At 38.7% G+C, this 19,460-nt stretch overlaps 1 protein-coding gene across 39 annotated transcripts in view; it reads right to left on the bottom strand.

The window, feature by feature from the left end:
• trdn (triadin) overlaps positions 1-19,460 on the bottom strand; it is a 270,827-nt gene that overhangs the window by 8,686 nt on the left and 242,681 nt on the right. For 34 of the 39 annotated variants that reach the window (XM_055635706.1, XM_055635681.1, XM_055635691.1 and 31 more), the window contains 7 exons: positions 18,522-18,572; positions 17,670-17,720; positions 9,237-9,287; positions 7,135-7,179; positions 6,501-6,521; positions 2,496-2,540; positions 894-914 (listed from right to left, as the gene is read on the bottom strand). In XM_055635706.1, the coding sequence (XP_055491681.1) occupies positions 894-914; positions 2,496-2,540; positions 6,501-6,521; positions 7,135-7,179; positions 9,237-9,287; positions 17,670-17,720; positions 18,522-18,572 (285 nt within the window). The remainder of the gene's footprint in view (positions 1-893; positions 915-2,495; positions 2,541-6,500; positions 6,522-7,134; positions 7,180-9,236; positions 9,288-17,669; positions 17,721-18,521; positions 18,573-19,460) is intronic. The other 5 variants (XM_055635684.1, XM_055635712.1, XM_055635714.1 and 2 more) reach the window with 3 other exon arrangements.

Genomic DNA, 19,460 nt, shown 5'->3' with positions numbered 1-19,460 from the left:
GGGAATGAGATTGATAGGTTTGCCGTACTGGGAGCTGGTACAAACTCAATGGCCTGAAAACCCTTCTGCGGAGCACTAACAGTTCTGTGATTGCGTGATGATTAACTCAAAGCAGAGGAAACATGCGCTTGGATAAAGGATCCAAAATTGCCCTAGTTTCCTCAGCTCTAATGCATGAAGAGGGTTTATATGAGAAACAAAAAAGAAAACAAATGTTCTGACCACTTTCTGTTTTATTTTTATCAGTAGCAAAATAAACCAAATCAAATTTGTGAACTGAAACAGCTTCACAAAATTAATATGCAATTTACAGATGATGCAGAATGAAAATCAAAAGACTGGAGATAGTGGAAATCTAATGAATGATCTTCAACATGAAACATTTTTCTTTGCCCAGATCTCCTTGGATGACTTAATGTATCCAACATGTTCTGTTATTATTTCATGGACTAACCAACTGAGAAGCTGATCAGTTCCATCTTTCTGTGGTGCACAGACAACTTGCATTATTACACACAAATGCTGCAAGGTACAAACTGACAATGCAGAAACTGATTTCTAATATTCAACCTCGGCAAGTCAGGCCACTTCATTGATCGAATGTAAGTGAAATTCAATTTATATCAAGACTAAAATTATTTTAGAGACATTAAAATAGCCATTATGTATTTGGAGTGATAACTAATTAGCCCTGTGTCTCAATATATTAAATAGGCAGTGAGTTTGATTTACATCTAGTTTCTCAGAAATGTTAGCAGACATTCAAACAGGTATAAATGTTCACAATTGAACACATTTGCTTTGTAACTATACTAACTTTGATAATGTAAATATCCTTATACCAATGAAATATTATTTAAAAAAACAATGACATCTTCATAGAAGTTACTCACTTGTGACTTTAGGCTTTCCTGCTGTTCGAAAAAAAATCTAAGGTAAGTATTTTGTCATATTGAAGATAACATAGCGCCTAAATAGGTGCAGCACATGGCACAGGCCCTTTGGCCCACGATGTATGTGCCAAACATGTACAAATTTAAACTAATACCTTGTACTTAAATGTGATCCATATCCCTCCATTCCCTGCACATTCATTCACTTGCCCATCTAAAAGCCTCTTAAACGTCACTATCGTATTTGCCTCCACCACCAACCCCGGCAGTGTGGTTAGGCAGCTACCATTCTCAGTGTAAAAGTCTTGTGCCATAACTCGCCTTTAAATTTTCCCCCACTGACCTTAAAGCTGTGCCCTCTAACATTTGATATTCCCAATAAGAAAAAACTAACCTTAGATTAAAAACTAGATTGTTTAGCTTAGCTCTGCCTCTCTTAATTTTTTATACTTCTATCAGGTCAACTCATAGCCTCTGATTTTGGAGGGTGATCATACAATAATTATTGTGTTTCGACAAGAAGTCTGTGATTTAATTCATTAAATGCATTGGCAATGACTGACTCAAAATTAAGCATGTAATAGATACATAGATACACAGGCAATGGGTGCAGGAGTAGGCCATTCAGCCCATCGAGCCTGCACCGCCATTCAAAGTGATCATGGCTGATCATCCACGTTCCTGCCTTCTCCCCATTCCCCTTGATTCCACTAGCCCCAAGTGCTCTATCTAACTCTCTTTTGAATGCATCCAGTGAATCGACCTCCACTGCCTTCTGAGGCAGAGAATTCCACAATTTCATAACTCTCTGTGTGAATACATTTTTCCTCATCTCAGTTCTATATGGCCTCCCCCTTTTTCTTAAACTGTGTCCCCTGGTTCTGGACTCCCCCAACATCGGGAACATGTTTCCTGCATCTAGCGTGTCCAATCCCTTAATAATTTTATATGTTTCTATAAGATTCCCTCTCATCCTTCTAAATTCCAGTGAACACAAGCCCAGTCGCTCCATTCTTTCATCATATGACAGTCCCGCCATCCCGGGAATTAACCTCGTGAACCTACGTTGCACTCCCACAACGGAAAGAATGTCCTTCCTCAAATTAGGAGACCAAAACTGCAAACAATACTCCAGGTGTGGTCTCACCAGGGTCATGTACAACTGCAGAAGGATGTGAATTGCTTTGCATGTTGTAAGGGTCTTATCTTTTTATTTGCATTGTGTGGTGTCCATTGGATTGTCCATTTGGCTTCCTTTCATTTAGAAAATAGGTGCAGGAATAGGCCATTCAGCCCTTCGAGACAGCACCGCCATTCAATAAGATCACGGCTGATTTAGTGGATATAGGAAGTCATTAATTATGTTTCATAATTAGCAATGTAATTGATGGTTTTGAAGGATTTTATAATGCACAGATTAGCATGCAACATCTAACTGAATTGAAATCAACTTTCCTATTTCCTTCTATTGCCAAAAGGAGCTGTAAACTGGCATGCATAATGCTTGATATGATAACCCATTCATCTCTCGAGACTAAATTAAAGTTTTCTTGTGAGGTTGGAAATATGCATAAATATCTCATTGTTTTAATTTCAAGTTACCTTTCTTTGCAGGCTTTGGTTTCACTTGTTTCACAGTGTCAGCCTCTAAACATTTAATAAACAATTGAATTAGGTGCACAGGAATTCAACTTTAATTGTACACAAATATTAACTGGATATCAGTCTCAACATCCATATTCAACATGTAGTATATTAACGTGGTAATTACCATAATAATGACATTGATAAAATTTGCCTTGTTACCATTACCAGAGGGTCATTAATCATGTGCATCTTTTAAGATCTGTTACTCCTGTGGAGATGTCTCAGTAGGAGCCTTATGATTACTATAGAGAAGAAGATTATGAAGATATTTGAACATCAACCTGCTTAGCTGCCTATTATGAGACCAGCTACAGCAATGTGGTGTGGGCAATGCAGTGAAGCTAAGAGGCAGGCATCGATGGTATCAGTTTCCATGTATGTTAAGGGCAGCAAAGAGCATGTTTGGGCAGCAATGAAGCAACGAATCCTAATTGTGCACCTGACAAAAAAAGAAAGAAACTCAAACAATCAGGTAAAAATGGGTGTTACAGAGAACATTTAGTAACCTAATAATATGTCAAAATTCAAAACATATCAAGAAGCTGGGCTGTGGGAAGTTTCCCGTTTCTGGAGGCACTGGAAGTATTGATGAAGGATCATCAATAAAGGACAGATCCTTTAAAAAGAGGCGGTTATCCCAAAGCAGAGATAAGTGGAGTTCAAAGAGTGAAGGGATGTTCCCAGAATTGGATTGAGGGATGTAAGAGATATTCCAACTTTTACATATTAATCCATCTGGTTCAAGTCAAATCTGTCAGATGTAAATGTCTCATAAAGATAGCAAGCAAAGCATGGATAACCCTTTATTATCGAGAAAGCTGAAGTGCAGGGTACTCTACTACATACCAAGAGTGGAAGACATGGACATTGCTACAGAAACCTAGCTCCAGGAATCTGTCCTCAGAAGCCAATGCTTCTGCTTATGGGAGCAAATTGAGCTCCAAAAATGAAGTTCATCCAATTAACATTCAATTTAAGTTAACGTTTGATTAATATAATGACCATATTGCCATGACATTGGTGATAACTATATTGAAGCTTCCTTGTGACTGACATTTATCCCACCATGAAATATAATTAGGGCTTGGATTGGGTTTTTATAAGTCTAGCTCACTTTGGGGTGTTTTTTTAGTTTTCATTAATTTTGGAAGAAGTAACAACAAAGTGTCGGAAGTTAATTAATTCCATGATTAAGAGTTTAAGAAGGAACTGCAGATGCTGGAAAATCGAAGGTACACAAAAATGCTGGAGAAACTCAGCGGGTGCAGCAGCATCTATGGAGCGAAGGAGATAGGCAACGTTTCGGGCCGAAACCCTTCTTCAGACTGATAGAAGGTGGGGGGAGGTGGGGAGAAGAAAGGAAAAAGGAGGAGGAGGAGCCCGATGGCTGAGGGAGAGGTAGGAAGGGGAGGAGACAGCAAGGGTTAACAGAATTGTGAGAATTCAATGTTCATGCCACCAGGATGCAGACTCCCCAAGCGGAGTATGAGGTGCTGTTCCTCCAATTCCCAGTGTTGCTCCCTCTGGCCGTGGAGGAGGCCCAGGACAGAGAGGTCGGATACGGAATGGAAGGGGGAGTTGAAGTGCTGAGCCACCGGGAGGTCAGGTTGGTTCCGGGAGTTCTGCATGGGTGCAGGAGGTAGCCCTGATGCAGTCGTCAGTGTAACGGAGATAGAATAATGAAATCCGTGAGTTCTGCATGTAATGAAGTCCGTGTTATGGACTCACTTAATATGTCTGTCTGTCTGATTCTGCAAACTGATCTGTTATTCTTCTTCTTCTTGCGAATGAAACATAAACCAAAGGAATAGTTAGATCTCAAGCCGGGTTTTGAGTAGCCTGTTGTTTCTGCGTCAATGTTTGCCAGACCCTGAGCTACATTTGGTGGGTGGTAGAGCGGGCACCCAGAGATGACAAGGTTGGCTGTCTGTTGTTCTGCTCCACATTTGCAGGCTGGGCTTTGGAGGAGTCCCCATCTCCACATGCTGGCATTGAAACGCCCAACTCCAGTACGAAGTTTGTTGAGCTTCACCCATGCTCCTCTGGGGAGGTCAGACCCGGGAAAGCTTTTATCTGGTGAAGAGATGTAGCTGTGTAATGGAGATGAGGTTGCCTTCCACTCCTGTGACCACTTGGTGGCTATCCAGTGTGCTTTTGTCTCATTTGGCTGGATGGATGCTAGGAGTTGTTTTCCATGTGGAGCAAAGGGGTGATGGGACTTCAGTTGGGGTGGCCTCTGCTCTCTGCTGATAGCCTGATGGAGGAGGTGATCTGGGTCCATGGCACGACGAGATAGTGTCAGAGTTGCTGCTTGCCTTCGGATCCCTGCAGGCGGAATGCCTGCAAGTATACGGAGCTGCTCGACTGGAGTAGGTTGAAGGCACCCAGTGATGGTTCGTAAGGTGCTGTTCAGGCTCGTGTCTACCAGGCTAGTATGTCTACTACTCCATACGGGTGCGCATTACTCAGCTGGCGCATACACAAGAGCTAAGGCAGAGGTGCGAAGAGTTGATGGACTGGCTCCCCAACTTGTTCCTGCCAGGCGTTGGATGAGGCCGCTACATGCCATGACCTTGTCGCAGAGACCAGCCAGGTGTTGATGAAATGTAAGTGACCTGTCCAGCTTTACACCGAGGTAAGTGGGTGTTTTTTGGAAGTCCAATCGCCTGTTGTTAACGAAGACAGTTAGCTCTCGCTTAGCTTCCTTGTTGTTTAGATGGAATGCTGTTGACACTGTTTTTCCTTTACTCAGCTTTAGATGCTACTGTCGTAGGTATACTGCCAAAGTCCCCATGTCTTGACTCAAGGAGTTTTCGACTTCAGTAATGTGAAATTTATGTTTTCTTATTTTAGAGGAATACACAAGAAATATCCCTGCCATGTTTAGGCCCACAGATAAAGGCTGGCTATAACTGTGCTTCCTTCAAGGGCATAGTGAATGTTACCATCCATAATGGTTCAACTCATGCACAATTGAATAAAACATCAGCAATCTGCCAATAAATGGATTTAACTGCAAAACTGATCCCATCACAATGCCTCTTTATTTTGTTTTAACCTAGGTTGTTGGTTGGCGGAGAACAAAGATTCTGTAGATGACTCAGCTTTTGGAATGAAAATTCACAGGCTGAACAATTTTGATAAGTTTTTCATTTTCTGTCAAGTAATCACACTCAATTTCAGTGTCCCACTGCATTTTCACCCACGTTTTCATGTTCAAGTTTTTGCAATACTAATCAACCATCCCATAAAAATAGGATTGTTCAGCAGTGTACATAATTGCTTAAAAGTTATATGCAGCATTTTGAAAGAAAAAGGTGAATTCTTCATAGGTCATTTATTGTTGGGACAGATCTTTATAAGTTTTTTTTCAAGTAGGCCTTCAAGAGTGTTTTAATGTTCAGCCTAAAGAAAATCAAGCCTGAAGTATAATATATTGAAAACCAGATGACAAGCCCGATTCCAACTTGCTGAGGTTCTAATGCCCTGGTTCATGTATGTACTGAACACGGGACCACATGTCTTTTTGGAATTTGACATTGGGATAGAAATTGATCTTCACCTGCATTACCATAAAATTTATATAAAATGAATGTTTGAAGCAGAGTTAAGCATATATGCTTCCACCTTAATCATTCAATATGCATGGTTAAATTCAATTTCAAACTTAGAACTCCTTTGTTAAAGCAAAACAACTATATATTTCATTGAATCTGATATTGCATAAATATTAAAGGCTGAATATTATCGCAGAGAATTTCAAGTCTGAATCAAATCCATTCTCCGACACAATGGCATCAGTATATTAAAAGCACAGGATGGAAAATGTTATGTAGACATTTACAATACATATACCAGCGCCACTGATATTAAAATCTACAGCTTTTTCAAAGTCACCTACAATGCCAAGTAAATATTATTGCAAGCAATATTAATAACATTTGAATGAAGATCACTTACTCTTTACTTTTGGCTTTTTGGCTGTTGGGAGTTAATGAGAATATGACATAAGAAGACTGGGTAATTTTTGAAAGGAAATATTCTGATATGTCAGCTATCTATGTTTTGCCCTTTGCCTGATGAAAAACTACTCTTAATTCATTGGTTAGCAGGCATTTCATATTCTCACAAAGTGAGACCAATTTCAACTCCGGTTGATAGCATAAAATAGGAGATAATGACGCAACGACGTTATATATTGTGGTTTACCCAAACAAACAACGTAAAATTTGTCAGCTCTTATTGTTGATGCAAGTTATTTACATCCTCATTTTGAGACTGCATCAGAGCAGATTTGGTAAGTTAGTCGCCTTTTAATGTTCAGAGATTGTTCATGGAGGCAAGCTTTACAGATTTTAGTTTTGATTTTATTAATTATATTTTTTCAAAATTATCATAACTTTTTATGGGATGACTTTGTATGGACAAATATTGGTTTAACTGGACAAATCCAAGGTTACTCCATTCTAAGAATATCAGTTTCATATTCATTTATCCTCGGAGACTCACTGGTAGTTTTGTACTTTAGGCAATGTCAGGAAAGAGAGTAGGGCATTATAAAAACAGATTAATATATTGGCTTAATCTTCATTACCTTTTTCCGTAGGTTTTGGCTTCATTTGCTTCATGGTTTCAGCCTCTAAACATTTGGCAAACAATAGAATGAAGCTCAATATTGGTCATTCTTTAATGTTACTTAAATATTCAGCAAACATTACAAAACATTAATTATTGATAGAATTTATAGAAGTGTGAAAATGCACTCCTCCAGATTCAGGGACAGTTTCTTCCCAGCTGTTATTGGTTAACCGAGTCATCCCACCAACAACTAGAGAGCAGTCCTGAGTTATTTTCTACCTCATTACCCTCGGACTATCTTTGATCGGACTTTACTGGACGTTATCTTTCACTAAATATTATTCATGTTATTTCCTTTATCATTATCTTTATCTTTACATTGTGGATGGTTTATTGTAATCATGTATTGTCGTTCCGCTGATTGATTAGCCTGCAACAAAAGCTTTTCACTGTATCTTGATACATGTGGCAATAAACTAAACTAAACTAAACTAAACATCTATGGAAAGAGAAACGAGGTGAATATTTGTGATCAAAACCCCCTTTGTCAGAACTGACAAAGAGGAAAAAGAAGCTTGTTACTCTGCATGATGAGGTGGGGGGGGGGGGGGGGGGGGGGGGGGGGGGGGGGGGGGGGGGGGGGGGGGGGGGGGGGGGGGGGGGGGGGGGGGTTGGTCACCAACAGGGTAAACCAGGGTGACCACATGGAGAAAAGCTATAAACAAGATTGCTCAGTCAATAAGTGAATGGGAGCAGTTAGTGAGTAAGAACGGAGACTTTGCTTTCAGGAGTGTCAATTTCTTTCTATATCTGGTGAAGGGTCTTCAGCCTGAAATATTGCCTGCTTCCCTTCCCACAGATGTGGTCAGACCTGCTGAGTATTTCCAAAATGTCCTGTTTTATTTTAGATTACCAGCATCTACAGTTTTTTGTTAATGATCAGAGGATTATTTTCCGCATGCTGTTATCTGGAACTCGCTGTCAGATGACGTGTTGGAGTCAGATACAATCACAAATTTAAGAGGCATCTAGGCAGGCACCTGAACAGTCAAGGCATGCGAACGTTCAAACCTAATGTGGGCAAATAGGATTATTACGGATAAATCCAATGGATAGCATGGACGTGGTGGGTGGAAGGGCCTGTTTCTGACCAGTGTAATTTCATAACTATAGTTTCATCATCTTCATTATAGAGCCAAGGTATTTCATTTCTGTGTTTAGTTATTAAGCTGAATCTAAATTCTCCATTACTGCAGTGAGATTTGAACATGTATCATTAGATTGCTTTTAATCCTCCCTCTGAATACTAGTCCAGTAATTCTGCCATTCTGCTAGCATACTTATTCAGGTCAGATGGACATACAATTTGCAGTAAGTTCCAGATATTTCATTAAACTTTACTTTTCATTAAAACTGAATTGTCATGCATTCAAAAATATTTCAGCTTTCTGTATTTTATATTTTGTTCAACAATATTGACCAGAATCAGTGCTGCAATTTTCTTATGGGATTTATTTGTAATGACTCTGCCGCTGCAATTTATAGTTGTTCTTAACTCATCATTTGTGTTCCTGCCCATACGATCCTCTTTTAATATAACAATACCAATGAATCTGGATTGACAAAGAGATAGATGGGCAAAGGCAATAGGGAGTGTTCAGTACTTATCAGATAATTGGTTTTGATGATAGAGATTAAATCTATTTCCAAATTCATTGAAATATGCTGCTCTCAATACCCTCTTTCCGTTTTTGAAAGTTGATAGCTCTTGATTTGTACATAAATTATCTACCTGACTTTCTATTTTATTTTTATTTCTTTTTAATTTTTTTTAATTAGAAGTACAATAAGTTACAGTAATACACACCACATATATCTTATTACATTTGTTGTACCCCTTCATTTTTTGAGCTTTAAGAGAGATAGAAATAAAAGAAGTAAGGAAAGTTAGAAAGAGTCGTGATAGTGCAGGAAAGTGTTGGGAAAAGAAAGCCCATTAGAAAGAGAGTTAGAGAAGAAAGTTAAGAAATAGACCCTAGACTTTCTGACTTTCACCCAAAATATTAGTTAAAATAATGAAGTTATGCATTGTAAACTGCCAGATGTTTTCTTTGTTACCTTTAGTTGTAGCTATTGTAGCAGATTTTACTTTTTTCAGCTTTCCTTGCTCTGTAGATAAATGGAAGAATAAATATGAGTAACCGTATAACAAATATATATTATTCATCCATACCCTCAAGGAAAAAATAATTCTTAATTAAAATACATTACAATTGGAAGTATTTCAGTCATAAAATCAGCAGCAGTGTTTGATTAATTTTGGATCTTAGCTGCAAAACCCGTATAAATATTTAAAACGCCAAAATCAAGAAGCATGAGGAATGCATTCAAGCTAAGATCTTGGAATAACAAGTAGAAATTTCCAATAAAACCCTTTTGAAATTCTACCTTTCCAACATCAAAATAAGGATATGCCTGCATTATCAAATTAAAGCATCCTGACATTGGAAATTGTTAGAATTCCTACTGATGAAGGAAATCCAGGTTTGAGTGCATCAGGGAGCAGATATTTCTCATGATACCCAACACACATTTTTATTTCAACCATTTTATCCCATTTATATGAAAATATCCATCATTTCAGACATTATTCATCTACACTTGGTTCAAAAGAATGCTGGAGACACAATGAAATACAGATGCTGGAATTGTACATAGAGCACACAGTTCTCACATACCTCAAAGGGTCAGGCAGCGCCTCTGGTTAACTCACTTCACCAGCACCTAATGACGATTTATATATCTTAGCCAAGATGCCTGCATTTTCTTTTCTATCTTCCCCGAGTGTCCTCAGATATATCTGTTCATGCCTGGGAGATTTAACTATCTTCAAATGCCTTCGAACATTCAGCACCTCCTTAACTGCAACGCGGACTGTCCTTAAGACGTCTCCATTAACTGTCTTAAGTGGCCCAGTCTTCGTGTCTTCCTCCATTGTAAAAAAAAAACCTTGCCCATCACCTGCGGCTCCACACAATATTGACCGCTTGAAGGAACATGGTTGGATCCAGGACGATGAGCATAAACTATTAGCATAATCTAATATTAATATATATTAGAGCAATACTGACTCAAAGAAGCAGATTGTTTTGTTAATAAGATGTATTTGATGTTAAATCACTAATTGTGCCATTTGAGGGCATAAGTGAGGACGTTTTCATATGTCCTTTATTTGGAGCATAATTGTTAATGATTTTGAAAGATGCATTTATAATTTTGGATTTAGAAAAAAATCTCCATCACACAAGGTGGAATATACGCTATTTGGACCTTTATTAAAAAATATAGAAACTAATTGAAACAAGGGCGGCACTGTGGTGCAGTGGTAGAGTTGCTGCCTTACAGCGTCAGAGACCCAGGTTTGATCCTGACTATGGGTGCTCTTTGTACAGAGTTTGTATATTCTCCCTGTGATCAAGTGGGTTTTCTCTGGGTGCTCCAGTTTCCTCCCATGCTCCAAAGACATGTAGCTTTGTAAGTTAATCTGATTAGGTAAAATTGTAAATTGTCCCTAGTGTGTAGGATAGTGTTAGTGCTAGTGTATGGGGTGATCGCTGGTTGGCATGGACTCAGTGGGCTGACGGGTGTTTTTCCGCATTGTATCTCTAAAGTAATGTAAAAGTAAAGTAATCTATTAATGGGAAAGTGATAGCTTTCAACTAAATGCAAGCATTAAAGACAATGTACATATCATACAAGTATAAGTAATTGTCTCAGTTTAACACTACTGCGTTTTTAAATTTATGTAAATAGCATTTTTAACATTCACAATTGTTATGTTCCAATAGCCATATTATATATTTAGATTTGAAGACTGAGACAGATGTACAGTGCATACTAAATGTTCCTCATCTCTTTTATTCTTTTGAGAATGTTTAAATAAATAATTTTAAAATTCATGATGAACAACTTACTTTTGACTTGTATAAGACGAGAATATATTTCTAATTCAGCAGTTATTATTTATCAGGGTTTAAAATCACCGAGAATGCATTTGGCCATCACCTACTTAAATTTTGTTGACAAATCCTTATTGAAGAGAGTGGTGATGAATGTAATCCAATTTCATGGAACGAACAACAGCCTCTCACATCACAACACTGCTAAATTCTAATCAGCTTATTAGGCACAGGCATAATTTCAAAGGAAGAATTTCAATAATGTGGATCTGATTTCCAATGGAACATCTCACACATAAATTGCTTATGTTTCCTTTCCTACATTTCATTTCAAAAGATTACTTCTATTGTGTTCCATGTGAGTTTCAATTTTCAGAAAATGTTGTTCTTTATATCACATGCCGAAGAATTTGACCCAAGCTCTGCAGCATTAATCACTAAAATAGGCTAAAACTAAAAATGACAAACCAATAAAAGTAAAAGAACTCCAAAAACAAAATGTGTCCTCATGATCTCACTGATTCAACTCCCAACTGTCCTATTCAGTTAATTCATTTTTCTTCAAATCAGCTGTTATTCAGTATAACTCGATGGGATCTGCTGCCAGATTTCAATCTCTGTGAAAAGATCACAGGCACCAATAGGAAAGGATAGGATAAGATACTGGTTATTTGGAGGGAAGGACAAAGCTTCAAAACTGTGGAAGTGATATTATTTTTGTTTCGTTTTGGCATTTACTTGGGTTTAAGCAACATACTTTCAGTGTTGCTCTAATATTGGTCTCATAGGATTGTGGCCTCAAATATGCATTTGCCAAATCTGCAGGAAAAAAAAGAGGGACCAAAAACACCAATACAATAATGTTCATGTTCTTTTAGATTTTAGAGAGAAAAGGAGAGGGAAATAATGCAACAGTTTGCCAGCACATAGAAGTCAGGTGCCATTTCGATTATTTCTATTGAGACAAATGCTGAATATGATAGATTTGAATATCTGGAAATATAGAAACATAGAAACAAAATAGGTGCAGAAGGAGGCCATTCGGCCCTTCGAGCCAACACCGCCATTCATTGTGATCATGGCTGATCGTCCCCTATCAATAACACGTGCCTGCCTTCTCCCCATATCCCTTGACTCCACTAGCCCCTAGAGCTCTATCTAACACTCTATTAAATCCATCCAATGACTTGGCCTCCACTGCCCTCTGTGGCAGGGAATTCCATAAATTCACAACTCTCTGGGTGAAAACGTTTTTTATCACCTCAGTCTTAAATGATCTCCCCTTTATTCTAATTGTGGCCTCTGGTTCTGGACTCGCCCAACATTGGGAAAATTTTTCCTGCACCTAACTTGTCCAATCCTTTTATAATTTTATATCTTTCTATAAGAATCCCCCTCATCCTTCTAAACTCCAAGGAATACAAGCCTAGTCTTTTCAATCTTTCCTCATATGACAGTCCCCCCATCCCAGGGATCAATCTTGTGAACCTACGCTGCACTGCCTCAATCACAAGGATGTCCTTCCTCAAATTAGAAGACCAAAACTGTACACAATACTCCAGATGTGGTCTCACCAGAGCCCTATACAACTGCAGAAGAACCTCTTTACTCCTATATTGAAATTCTCTTGTTATGAAGGCCAACATTCCATTAGCTTTCTTCACTGCCTGCAGTACCTGCAAGCCAACTTTCAGTGACCGGTGTACAAGGACACCCAGGTCTCGCTGCACCTTCTCCTTACCTAACCGAACCCCATTGAGATAATAATCTGCCCCCTTGTTTTTGCCGCCAAAGTGGATAACCTCACATTTATCTATATTATACAGCATCTGCCACGCATCTGCCCACTCACTCAAGCTGTCCAGGTCACCCTGCAACCTCCTAACATCCTTTTCACAGCTCACACTGCCACCCAGCTTTGTGTCATCTGCAAACTTTCTAGTGTTGCTCCTAATTCCCTCTTCCAAATCATTAATATATATGGTAAACAGTTGTGGCCCCAACAACGAGCCTTGCGGCACTCCACTCGTCACTGCCTGCCATTCTGAAAAGGACCTGTTCACTCCTATTCTTTGCTTCCGGTCTGCCAACCAGTTTTCTATCCAGGTCAACACCCTACCCCCAGTAACATGTGCTCTAATTTTAGTCACCAGTCTCCCATGCGGGACCTTATCAAAGGCTTTCTGAAAGTCTAGATACACTACATCCACTGGCACCCCTTCATCCATTTTACTTGTCACATTCTCAAAAAAATCCAGAAGATTAGTCAAGCATGATTTCCCTTTCATAAATCCATGTTGACTTGGACTAATCCATTTACTGTTATCCAAATGCCCCATTATTACCTCTTTAATAATTGACTCCAGCATCTTTCCCACCACCGAAGTCAGGTTAACTCGTCTGTAATTCCACATTTTCTCTCTCGCTCATCTCTTGAAAAATGGGATAACATTAGCTATCCTCCAATCCACAGGAAGTGATCCTGAATCTATTGAACATTGGAAAATGATCATCAATGCATCCACTATTTCTAAAGCCACCTCTCTGAGGACCCTGGGAGGCAGGCCATCAGGTCCAGGGGATTTATCATCCTTCAGTCCCATTAGCCTACCCATTACTATTTCTCGCCTAATCAAAATTTCTTTCAGTTCCTCTACCCCCTTAGATCCTCTGTCCTCCAGTACATCTGGGAGATTGTTTGTGTCTTCCTCAGTGAAGGAAAAAGAGATCTGCTTATAATATCAGTCAATATTGAAGTCTGGATGAATAGTTTTGGAAATGACTTTAATGGCAACTACCTACTCCATCGGTAAGAAAATTACAGGTAATTTTGTCAGTTCTTCCATGAACTGTGAAGTATCTTCAGTATCTTTTTGTTGAATGTCAACAATTATTGAGAAAAAGTGTCTGCAGGCAAAGATGTCAGTCAGGCTCCTCAAATATTTTCACTTTAGGATGCACATAACTGATCACATTCTGAATCAATGTCAGCATTGCATACCTGCAAACAATAAGTAAATGTATTTTATTTCTTATCATTGCTCCAATTTCTAGTACCCCAAAATAAAATGTTACATTTTGAGCACTTTGGCTCTCGCCACCTCTATTACCACATTCTGATTTTACTAATGAAAACTGATCTGATTACAAATAATTCTGTGACAAGGAAGACAATTACCAAAATACCTGAAATGATAAACATTTGATCTTAACAATGTGCAGGATGTTAGAATGGTCATTGTTACTATGCATAGAGTCGAGTCATATCTGGAATTGTAATAATGAGCACTTTTCAGTTGAAAGCTTTTTAGCATATTTAATGAAATAATTACAAACACAATAGAGGTCATTGCACATCAGTGCTACAGTGTGCTTGATCCCACCATAATGTTGAGTTAAAATGCAGCTGTTGTACATTTCATCTGCAACAAATTCAGACAATGACCAGAACTTCCAGAATGCAAAGATCTTATCCAGCAAAGCGCAGGGTGTGGTTATTCCACAGTTTCATAGAAATGATCACCAGGAAAGTGTTTGCTGACAGCAGACACTGTTTGGAAAATTGATTTAGGAATTGCACAAAATGTGTTGTCTTTCAAAGATTTGTCATGAGCACAGTAGTCTCCCTTTGCACACTGAAATTCACTGAGAGTTTTAAACATATTTTGTCAAACCAAAATGGAACGCAGAACATAGAACTGTACAGCACAAGAATGGGACCTTCGGTCCACAATGTCTGTGCCAAACATGATGTGAAGCCCAACTTTTAACTGTCTGCACATAATCCATATCCTTCCATCAAAACCCTTAAGCTACCCCCCTCCTGAAACCTGTAATATAACCATAGGTGGAAGGAGCGGTGATAAGAATATTGTAATGCTGCAATTGATAAAGAAAGATTGAGTCAGTGGGCAAATGAAACTGAATGAGGATAGGTAATATACTTCCAAGTCAGGGTGGTATGTTACTTGGAGGACAACCTGCAGGTGGTAATATTAAAGTGAACATGCTATCTTTATCCGTCTTGGTGGAGGTCACATGTTTGAAGGATTTTATTGGAATAGCCCAGAAGGTAGCATTGGGTACATTTTATCGATGGTGTGCTATGCTAGATTGTATACATGTACTATATGACCAAACTGCCGAGGATGTAACTAGTAGAGTGGATAAGGGAGAACCAGTGGATGTGTTATATCTGGACTTTCAGAAGGCTTTCGACAAGGTCCCACATAAGAGATTAGTATTCAAACTTAAAGTATTGGGGGTTCAGTATTGATGTGGATAGAAAACTGGCTGGCAGACAGGAAGCAAAGTGTAGGAGTAAACGGGTCCTTTTCACAATGGCAGGCAGTGACTAGTGGGGTAACGCAAGGCTCAGTTCTGGGACCCCAGCTATTTACAATATATATTAATGATTTGGACGAGGGAATTCAATGCAACATCTCCAAATTTGCGGATGACACAAAGCTGGGGGGCAGTGTTAGCTGTGAGGAGGATGCTAGGCGGCTGCAAGGTGACTTGGATAGGCTGGGTGAGTGGGAAAATGCATGGCAGATGCAGTATAATGTGGATAAATGTGAGGTTATCCACTTTGGTGGCAAAAACAGGAAAGTAGACTATTATCTGAATGGTGGCCGATTAGGAAAAGGGGAAATGCAACGAGACCTGGGTGTCATGGTACACCAGTCATTGAAAGTAGGAATGCAGGTGCAGCAGGCAGTGAAGAAAGCAAATGGTATGTTAGCATTCATAGCAAAAGGATTTGAGTATAAGAGTAAGAAGATTCTACTGCAGTTGTACAGGGTCTTGGTGAGACCACACCTGGAGTATTGCGTACAGTTTTGGTCTCCTAATCTGAGGAAAGACATTCTTACCATAGAGGGAGTACAGAGAAGGTTCACCAGACTGATTCCTGGGATGGCAGGACTTTCATATGAAGAAAGACTGGATAGACTCGGCTTGTACACGCTAGAATTTAGTAGATTGAGGGGGCATCTTATAGAAACTTACAAAATTCTTAAGGGGTTGGACAGGCTAGATGCAGGAAGATTATTCCCGATGTCGGGGAAGTCCAGAACTAGGGGTCACAGTTTAAAGATAAGAGGGAAGTCTTTTAGGACCGAGATGAGAAAATCATTTTTTACATAGAGAGTGGTGAATCTATGGAATTCTCTGCCACAGAAGGTAGTTGAGGCCAGTTCATTGGCTATATTTAAGAGGGAGTTCGATGTGGCCCTTGTGGCTAAAGGGATCAGGGGGTATGGAAAGAAGGCAGGGATGGGATACTGAGTTGGATGATCTGCCATGATCATATCGAATGGCTGTGAAGGTGGCTTACTCCTGCACCTATTTTCTATGTTTCTATGTGCACAACTGTTTCTAGGTTTCTATGTGCACAACATTTTTCACTGTATCTCAGTACATGTGACAATATTAACCTAATAACCAATCCTCAAATTTTGCATTCAGTGTGCATCAGTCTACATTATGGGGCAAGAGCGAAACATATCATTATGATGCTCTGATCTCATGGTATAAGGCTGACTTCATGTAGCAGCTGGTCGTTTCCTGCCCATCAACTCCACATATTCATGAAGTTGAAACTGAGAAATGTTTTCCACAACCATATAATATGCCTAATCACGTTTTTCCTTTGGTTTCTCCACTGTTTTTGTTTTTCAATTTTACAAACAAAATGGTTGGTAAAGTTTTAGAAATCATGAATATAACATTTATTCGACAATATTAAAGACCATCTCAATTCGTATTTTTCAGGGAATTTGAGCCAGAACAAAAGCAAATACATATTAATACATTCAAAAAATCTTAAATTGTGCAATTAGAATTTACAGAAACTCTAACCTGTCAGAGAGGCTTGGAGACTTAGGAAACAAATTGTAGACTTTACAGCATAAATTTTCCAAGCATTTTTCATGGTGCATGGTAACAGGACATTGCAAATACACTGCCTGCCATATTGGTCAATGCTGGAAAACGAAAGGTCTGGAGCCTGTGTCAACAACAGCTTTTGGGCTAAAGGTGTATGGTCACGCAGCAGTTCGCTTAAGTAACAGTGTTGATTGGGAAATAAAAGTTCAAATCTGGAACTAAATGAATAATCTTGGTAGGTAAGACATTACCATGACCTTGATGTAAATGCCATCTTGTTCAATGATGTCCATTAGGAAAGGAAACCTGTCCTCTGAATAATTTGAGGCTCTTTAAATCCTGCTCAGATCTTGGATAATTCAGGAGTGACAATAAATACTGGCATAGTGAATCATTCTTAAAATCATTAAAATATTTGAAATCCTTTTATATTAAAAGCATGTTTTTGTCCTTTCCTAACTCTTTAAACTCTACCTGCATAGAGTAAATGGAAATTTTACAAAACTCTTCTTTTTCCATGCATTCCTGAACACATGGCTGGCTGGTTGGCCAAGAACAAAGAAGCATTTTATTATGATGTTCTAGTCTCATGGTATAGGGCAGGCTTCGTGTTGCAGCTGGTATTTTTCCAACTCATCAACTTAATTTGTTCATTTGAAATTTAGGAATATTCTTTACATAATTGCATAATAAACTCAATTACCTTTCTCCTTTGGTTTGATTGAAGGTTTTTTCAGCTTTTCTTTTTTAATTCCTGAAAAGAAAATGGTTGGTGAACATTTAGAAATTATGCACGTGACAATTATTTGTCTGACAATATTAAAAGTCCATCTTAATTTTATATAAATACCATTTTCAGGACAATTAGGCCTAAACAAAAAGGAAACATATTCGGATATTCTGTTGACAGTCCTATCTCCATTATTTGCTTATTCAAATGGTGAACTAACAAATCTACAGGTTCTGCAGGAAATCTACAGGAAAGCTACAAAATTTAAGGTAAATGAGAAAAATTGAGGGGAACAAAAGTATTGTATTCACACATTGAGTGATTGAATATTGCTGATAAGGTGCAATAAGGTGATAAGGTGATATGCATTGCATGATAAGGTGGTAGAGATAGATTTGTTTGGGGCCTTCATAAGGGAATTGGAATCAGGGCCTGAGAGATGTAAACTGCAGCGCTCAAGAGTACCTGTGGATTTGGATTTGTTGCATTTCTCATGCAGGCTGCTAACACACATTTGAATGACCATGTTAATAGTTACTTTGCTAGATTATCCTAGTTAATGCACTAAGGAGGCACTGTAAGCAGAAATCAGAACCACATAAGCAGAGGAATGAATGGATTTCTAAGGAACTCCCCTTTTTCCATGTGTTCCTGGACACATGTCAGCTGGTTGGGCAAGAAAAAAATAAGAATGTTATCATGATGTTCTAGACTCAAGGTTTAGGGCAGGCTTTGTGTAGTCTTTTCCAACCCATTAACTACACTTGGTCATAAACTTAAAATTTAGGAATATTCTTTCCACAACTCCACAATAAACTCAATTACCTTTCTCCTTTGGTTTGGCTGAAGGTTTTTTCTGCTTTTCTTTTTTAATTTCTAAAAAGAAAATGGTTGATAAACATTTAGAAATTATACTGTGACAATTATTTGTCTGACACCATTAAAAGTCCATCTTAATTTGATATCAATACCATTTTCAGGGCAATAAGGTCTGAACAAAAGGGAAACCTATTCCGTGTTTCTCGGTGCATGTGACAATAATAAGCCAATACTCAATTCCATTAGTTTGCTAACGGTGGTGGAAGGAATGAATGTTTTGGGAGGTTGATAGTAAAGCGAAGATAGACACAAAAAGTTGGAGTAACTCAACGGGTCTCAGCTAGAAAAGCGAGCTGCTTTGTCCTGGATAGTGCCAAGCCTCTTGATGACACCCATCAAAGCAAGTGGATTGCTTTCCATCACACTCCTGACTTATGCCTTGTAGATGGAGGAGAGACATTGCGATGTCAGGAGTCGGGTCACCTTTTGATGCACTATTGTACCTGGCACTCCTTTTTGGGTGTGAGTGAATTACTTCAATAAAGATTTTCAGTTGACGGTCCTATCTCCATTATTTGTTTATTCAAATAGCAAACTAACAAATCTACAGAAACTGTAGGAAAGTTACAGAATATAAGGTAAGTGAAAAAAAGTGAGGGGAGCAAAGGTATTTTATTCACACAGTGAATGATTAGATATGGGAATGCATTGCTCGACAAGACAGTAGCGGTAGATTTGATTGTGGCCATAAGGGAATTGGAATCAGGACCTGAGAGTAGTAAGCCGGCAGTGCTCAAGAATACCTGCGGAGTTGTATTAGCGATGTTTCTCATGCAGGCTGCTAACACAGACTGGAATGACCATGATGACAGTTATTTTTCTAGATTAATTTAGTTAATGTACTAAGGAGGAACTATAAGCAGAACCAGAACAACGTAAGCAGAG

Source organism: Leucoraja erinacea, chromosome 5 (genome assembly GCF_028641065.1).
Source record: "Leucoraja erinacea ecotype New England chromosome 5, Leri_hhj_1, whole genome shotgun sequence".
NCBI classification, from domain to species: domain Eukaryota; kingdom Metazoa; phylum Chordata; class Chondrichthyes; order Rajiformes; family Rajidae; genus Leucoraja; species Leucoraja erinaceus.
The sequence above is the reverse complement of the archived record's forward strand: the minus strand, read 5'-3'. Positions and strand labels throughout refer to the sequence as shown.